Source organism: Papio anubis, chromosome 3 (assembly GCF_008728515.1).
Source record: "Papio anubis isolate 15944 chromosome 3, Panubis1.0, whole genome shotgun sequence".
Classification (NCBI taxonomy): domain Eukaryota; kingdom Metazoa; phylum Chordata; class Mammalia; order Primates; family Cercopithecidae; genus Papio; species Papio anubis.
The window spans coordinates 4,771,840-4,778,956 of NC_044978.1; the positions used below are offsets into that span (position 1 = coordinate 4,771,840).

General features: G+C 57.1%; 1 protein-coding gene across 1 annotated transcript; it reads right to left on the minus strand.

The window, feature by feature from the left end:
- Positions 1-601: 601 nt before the first annotated feature.
- On the minus strand, positions 602-3,132 carry HELT (helt bHLH transcription factor). Its single transcript, XM_021938984.2, has 4 exons — positions 2,456-3,132; positions 2,051-2,155; positions 1,703-1,922; positions 602-1,269 (listed from the first exon to the last, which is right to left on the minus strand). The coding sequence occupies exons 1-4, from the start codon at positions 2,612-2,614 to the stop codon at positions 770-772; spliced, it is 984 nt and encodes a 327-aa protein (XP_021794676.1). The 5' UTR covers positions 2,615-3,132; the 3' UTR covers positions 602-769.
- Between the last annotated feature and the right edge of the window lie 3,985 nt (positions 3,133-7,117).

A 7,117-nucleotide genomic window follows, 5' to 3' on the forward strand; every position in this document is an offset into this window, starting at 1 on the left:
GAAGCTGGCCTGCTCTGTGCGCAAAAGGCAACACCAGCTTCTTGGAAGCCTCTGGCGCTGAGTAGTTGTCAGCAGTGATGCTTCCAATCCTCAACTCAGAACTGTACTTGGTTCCGGTATTTTTTTAGAGGTTTTTTAAGACTGTAAACTCAGCCACGCGCCCCGGCTTTGGCCCGGGTTTCGCCGCATTCCAGACCCGCGGGCGTGCGGTGCGCGCGTCGGGCACTTGCCTCCGGGTAGGAAGCGCGCCGGGTCGCAGCTGGCAACAGTCCGCCTAAGTCAGTTTGGGGCAGGTCCTTCAATTTGCATTTTCTTGAGAGCCAAGGGCAGTGTTCTTCGCCTCCCCTGTTTCTCTGAGGCTAATGCTCAAGATGCGCGCTGGGCAGGTGCAGGGAGCCGCGAATCCCGCCCTTCAGCGACGCCTAGAATATCTGTCTGAACCTGCATTTGACGTCCGCCTCCCTCAGACTCCGCAGCGGGCGCCTCACCAAATTACTGAGGGCTGTTACCTTGAGCCCTGTCAGCCTTGCGCCCTTGGCACCGCGGAGGGGATGGGTTGGGGATGAGCAGAAGATAATAAATAAATCCCTCTCTTTGGGTCTTTATCAGAAAACGTTTATTACCAGGGGGAGATCCTTCAGAAGACGCGTTCGCTCTTTGCCTCCCCATGCCCAGTTTTTTTGGGGGTACAATATTTACACAACATGTGTACAATATATACAGCATTTCTCCTAAGCAGCGCCCAAAGCGCAGAGAAATCTGGTGGGCGTCAGAGTACCGGGGGGTGCTGGGGCGTGTGCAGGTTAAGGGCGTTGGGGTGCGCGTGGCCGATCAGGTTGAGGTAATGCCGGTCCAGGCCCTGCACCGGCGTCAGGAAGGGGCTGTGCTGCTGCGCTGGGCTCGCGAGCTGCACTGACGCGCTGGGCAGGTAGGGCAGTGCGGGGCTGCGGGCCGCGCCAGGCGGCCAGGGGAAAGGCCCAGCCCCAGAGCCTTGCGGGAACACAGCGGCCTCGCCCGGGCTGTGGCCAGCGAACTCCGGCCCCGCAGGGTGCAGCTGGTAGGAAAAATCCGGCTCCGGGAGCGAACCCAGCGGCGGAAAGGCGGGCTCCGCGCCCAGGCGGGCCTTGGACTGCAAGAAGGCAAGGATGCGCGCGTACTTGGTGTCCTTGGTCTCCATCCGCTCCACCGTGGTGAGGTAATGCACCAGGTTCTTCATGCACTCGTGGTAGCCATAGTGGAAGTAGTTGGCAAACTCCGCTAGAAGTTCTGCTGGAGGAACGAGAAAGCCCACAGGACGGACACACCCTGAGCGCCCCTTTGCCACAGGAGCCCAGAGCGGGTGCAGGGCACCTCCCACCACATTTTCTGGCCAAAGTTCCCATTTGAGGCCCGCCCTCTCCTCTGCGCAGTCTTAGAGACTGGCAAGGAACGCGCAAACGCCCCCTTTCCCTGAGAGCCTGACCCCACCCACCCACCCCACCCGGGAGGAGGCGATGGAACCAGCCTCTCTGGAAACCAGTTCTCCCTCGCCGCCTTGCTGTCGCCGGGCCGGGAGAGGCGCCTTCGCAAGACCCCTGCCCTCCGGGAGAGTGGAGCTCCAGTAGAGCTCTCGGGAACGCTCAGTGATTCCCCTCCCAGCCCCAGGGTCTCTGGGTGGCGCAGGCGCCTGACCCAGGCGTCCCATTCCCTAACCCGTGCCCACCTTTTTCCCTTCCCCGGGGAAAATCAGCGGAGTGCAGTGCTCTCAGGTACTGAACGGTCATCTCGAGGATCTCCGCCTTCTCCAGCTTCCCGGAACTCTGCAAAAGGAGGAAGGGCCCCTCGCAGCGGCCTGGCGCCTGCTGGGCGGGCACTGTGGCTCTGGAGAGGACCAGCCAGCGGGCGCGGCAGCGGATCGGCGCCAGAGCCTCCTGAGGCTCGCCCTGTGCTCAGGCTCCCTGAGAGGGGCCCGCAAGCGAGGCCCTCTGTGTCTGCAGGCTCGGGCGTCTCCGCAGAGTGGCCGCAGAGGCCTCCCAAAGCCTGGCACCCGGCTCCGGGCCGCCAACGTTACCTGCTTCGCCAGGGCCATGGGCACCGTCTTGCCCAGCTCATTCAAGCAGCGATTGATCCTGTCCCTCCTCCGCTTTTCTATCACTTTATGCGAAACGGGGGTTCTCTGCGAACAGAGGGTTGTACGTTTAGGATGGCTTTGCCCGGGAAGTCGTCAAGGGCGCGGCTATAGCAGCTGCGTGCTAACCGCCTCTCCAGCCGCGCACACTGCTCAGATTGGCCCTAGGAAGGGACTCCTGGCCCGCCACGCTCGGGCCGTTTGAGCTCTGCCCTCTCACGACCGCGCTGGCGCGCTCCCCTTCCAGCCACCCTACCCAGGCCTTTGGGAAGGTGGCCACCAGCCTCTGGGCACGGACGTCTCCCTGGTTCAGCACCCTCCTCTCTGTATCCCACCCCCTTCCCAAACCACTCGAGATTCCTCCACACTCAAAGTCCCGTGTAGGCACTTCCCTGCCATCGGTCCACACAAGTGGCGGGTCGCTGAGTCAGACGCCTCCACCACCAGGGCGCAAGTGCCATTGGGGCTCAGCCGACTCACTTTGCGTTCCTTGAGCTTGTCTGACATCCTGGTTAGTACGCGCCCTCGGGAGAGGCCGTGGCGCGGGGCACCCGTCCACTTTTCCGCCTCGTGTGCCTCCTCGAGTGTCCCAGGTAGACTGCAGCCTCCCAGCTCCGAGGGTTGCCTTATAAAGCGGCCATCTAGGGCTCCAAGTGCATTCACGAGTTGAATTATTCCATAGGATTAGGGGAGCTGCGTTTGGAGGATGTATGCATTCAAGATCAGTTTTAAAGAAGTTCAGAAAAAAAATTTAGCAGCCGAGGGGGGCGAGCTGGGGGCAGATCAGCTTTGTTAATCCACGTGGCCCTTCAAAGGACACGTGATCGGCCCGGGAATAACATTTGCATGGCAACAGCCCCGGCGGGAAAAGGAGGCGGTAAACGGGCCGGCGGGCGAGCGAGCGCCTGTAGCAGTCGCGGGCGCGGAGCGCAGGGGCGCAGTGGCCGCGGGCACCGGGGGGCGAGGACCCTCACAAAACAGTGTCGCCTCTTTTAGTCCCACCGCTGAGTCTCACACGATCGCCTGTTTACAAATCCCAGCAAGCCCGCCGTCCCAGCGCCGAGTGCGTTTTAAAGCCTGTCCAGAGTCATTAAAGTAATTAAGTAAGCCTTTAATAGGCTGTTCCGCCGGGTTCAAGGGAGAGCTCTTGGAGACGGAGGCGCCCCGTTTGTTCCCAGGCTTTTCTCACACGACTTGCTGACACGTCCTTCTCCCCCCTTTTTGTTTACACCGCTTTATTTGTCCGGACATCCCGGCAGGTGTGGGGCTGCGGCTGGCACACGAGGCTCCCGCCTCGCCTCGCCTCGCCCCTCCCGCCGCTGTTTGGCACGCGACGCTCCCCCCTACCCCCTGACCACGTCGCTGGCTTTCTTTTCTCCCCCCCCCGCTCCGGCTCCCTCTTCGCAGGGGGAAGAGGCTCAATTTGTAGCCTATTATCCTATACGAAAATGTCCATTGAAAAGTATGAATAGTTTCATTGGGTTAAATTTTAATAATGCCAGAGGGTGGGGGAGGAGAGACTGGCGGGCGTCCGTGTGTGTTTGTGTGTGAAGGGGCGGGTGGGAGGATTGGGGGGCAACACGGAGAAGAGTGGGCCGAGAAGAAAAGGGGGAATGCAGCTGGCCCAGGCGAGCATTATGCGACGTCACCTGCGAGAGGGGGCGCCTACAGACCCCTATTCATTTGCCTAATTTTGGTCAATTTAACAAACTTCAGGAGAAATTATTGTGGCTTTGTCAGGGAGGGTGAAGCCTTCTGATCGAATTAACAGCATGTTTTGATCCGGTAAATGTCATTAGAAAGGGAGAAACAATCGCGCTTAGAGGGCTCTGAGTAATGCGCCCAAGTGGAGACGCCAAAGCGCACGGCTCACAAAGGGAGCAAGTAGCTGCCACAGGGAACTTTTGTACCCGCCCATCGCCCAAGTTTTGACACAAAAAGGCATTATTTCATACTTGAATACGTTTAATCCAACGATTGTCTATTTTCTGCAAACATATTTTCACAGCATTGTTAACTTTTTATGTCTCCCTTTCGCGGCCGTCTTTTCTTAACGTTTGGGGGCGGGAGAGCGCAGACACTTTGGGCATCAATATTTGTCACAGAAAAGGGCCCCGTGAAGTTTGGGAAGTTGATCTCTTTTTTATGGTTTTAGAAAGCGAAAATATCGGGGGGAGGAGGAGGGAGGGAAGGCACGAACAGAAACGAGGGAGGAAATTTGCTGGACGGGCCCAAGGGGAAGGAGGGGGGCGGCGGCGGCTGGGAACTCTCTTGGACGCCTGCGCCTCTGCGGGCAGCCTGGCCCCGCGGCCAGAGGCCTCCTCCCCCAGGACTGGCCTCGCTCACAATTGCTGCCTCGGATCCCATACTCTGGGGGCTCTGAGCTTGCGGGGTGTGGGTGTGGGGTGAGCTTTCCTGCAGATGATTTTTGTTTTATGGCCCTTTCTAGAGCCACCGAACTCTCACCTCTCTAATCTTCTCCATCTGGGAACAGCTGAGACCGCTTCTCACATCTTCTTCTTTTCTGCCTGCCCCCGACCCTGCCTATATTCTCTCTACTCTGCAGGGCAATGGCAGGGCCCAGCGCCCCCAATGGGGTCGTTAGACCTTGGCAGAGGTGGGTAGGCGGCTCTCCTCTCGTTGGTGGGACCTGGAAGCCTCAGGGCGCAGAGCCAGGCCTGGGGTGCCAGGCCTCCGGGAAGCCATCGGCCCACCTGGTTCGGCCTGGGAGGTGTGAGGGCGCGGTCTGCACCTCGCACCCCTAGGGTGTCCCTCTTGATCCTGCCTCCAGTCTCCTCACGACGTTTCTTTTCTGCTTCACGCCAGATTGGACACGATCCACACCCTCCCAGGTTACTCTGCCAGCGGAGAGTGCCCTCTCAGGGGTTGTCAATTTCAGGATATTCACTCGCACACAAAGGGATTAAACACGAACCCTTATCATCCAAATTAACTAACGTGAACGGGTAAAAGGGAGCGCGCACACTTCGCACTCCCACCCCCATTTTTAAGCCAGCGGCCCGGGCGTTGATCCTCTTACTGCCGGTGTTAACCGCCAGCTGCAGACACCTTCCACCGGCCACATTTCATTCCATGCACAGTTTAATTTCCCGGGTTTGGTCTCGGCGCTGGGCTCAAGGCTTGCCCAGGGCCAAAAGTACCCGCGTGCAGGTGAGGAGGCAAGGGAAGGCGGGTGACTGGAGACCTGGGGGCAGGTGCGCAGCCTCGCCCGGTCCTTCCGCTGCTGCAGCACTACCTGCGGAACCTGGAACGCCCCCCGCTTCAGGATAGGGAAGGAAATACTTCCTTTCTCCCTTCTCGGCCCGGGTCTGGGTCACACACGCTGCCCCAGAGTGGGAGCGCCTCACAGCTGTCTTCTCTTTGCACCTCCTCAGGGGGTGATCAGGAGTTCCCTGATCCTGACCTAGTTTCCGCACGAAATAAGAGCAGAGTAGGGAAGAGCTGAGGTTTGCTGGAGCCAGCCAGCCTGTTCAGATCCCAGCCCCACCGCCCACCAACTGGGTGAGACTTGAGGCATCTCCTGAATCTACTGTCCCTCAGTTTCCTCATCTGTAAAATGGAAATATTGTGTCTACTATGTTACCGGCTGGTCACTCCAGTGGAATAGGTAAATACAGACGAGGCACCTAAAAGAAGACTGGATGGTGCAGTTAGGGTTTTATTTTGCCTGCAAATCTGTCCTGCGGTGGCTCTTCTGTGTTTTATAGGGTAGTGTGGAGGTTGCACTGTTAGATGATTTTTCCACTCATTTCATTTTCTTGCCCTCATCCCGGAGAAATCTCTAGCCCCCCTGAAAAAGTCACAGTAATTCCTCCTGAAGTTTGTTAAATTGACCTAAATCAGGCAAATGAATGGGGGCCTTTGGGCACCCAGGTGACATCACATAGTGCTACTGGCCAGCTGTGTACTCCCAGTGTGTGTGAGGCTGAAAGGGGCTCTAATCACAGGACCCTCTCAGCATCCTGACATGCAAATATTAGCATCAAAATCAAAAGAAAGCTAGGAAGCAAGACTGCCTGGAAATTAGACAGTGCTTACTAAATATTACTCTGAGTTTAGCCTCCTGACATCTAAAGACCTCTACTGGAGAATACAGCAATCACAAGCAAACTGTGATTATCGTTATCATTATTTTTAATATTAGTTATTTGGCCCCATAGGTTTGACATGTAGATTGCAAACACTGAAAGATGGTTTCTTTTGTGTTTCCTTCCAATTTTTAGAAACTGAGGATTTGTGGGCTTGGGGGAAGTGGATGGATGGAAAGAAAATAATACAGTAACTTTAGACAAATTGCACTAAGACAAAGAGTTCTGGGTAATTTCAAATCCCTCCCTCCACCCCTGCCTGCAATACACAAGTTGACTTTCTAGACACATTAACAGTACTGGAGATTTCATCAAATGTGAGGAGCCCTGGCTGAGAGCAGGAGAACACCAGCATGGCTGGCCCTACTGACTTCTGAGGTGCTGGGAAGATGAGGCCTGGAGGGAGCCCAACTCCCGGGCTCTGTTATGAAGTGAGCAGGATGTCAGGCTGCTCCCTCTGGAAGGGCCCACAGGAGCATGGCTCCAGCACCCCACTTCCCGCTCAAGGGCGCTGGGGTACCACGAGGAGACTGGGATGCCTAATGGCAGGTGCCAGCGGCTGCCTGAAGTCTCCCATTTAGCATTTGTTGATTCTCTGTGTGAACTCCTCCAGGGCTGAGGACGAAGGCTGGCTTCCTCCTGTCACTGTGAAGGAGGACTGGTCAGATTCCTGTGATTAGGGCTGGCAGCCGTTCTGTGGGACACCTGCTGCACATAGCGTGTGTGTGTGTGTGTGTGTGTGTGTGTGTGTGTGATCATTCCCAGGAGGCATCCATTGCCAGGAGGCATCGGCTGTGTCTATGCCCCCATTATCCCTTTTTCTACCTTTCATGAGTCCCGTGGTAATGGCACATGGTGAGCACCCACAGTGAGTCCAAGCTGGCAATTCCAAGCAGAAAGG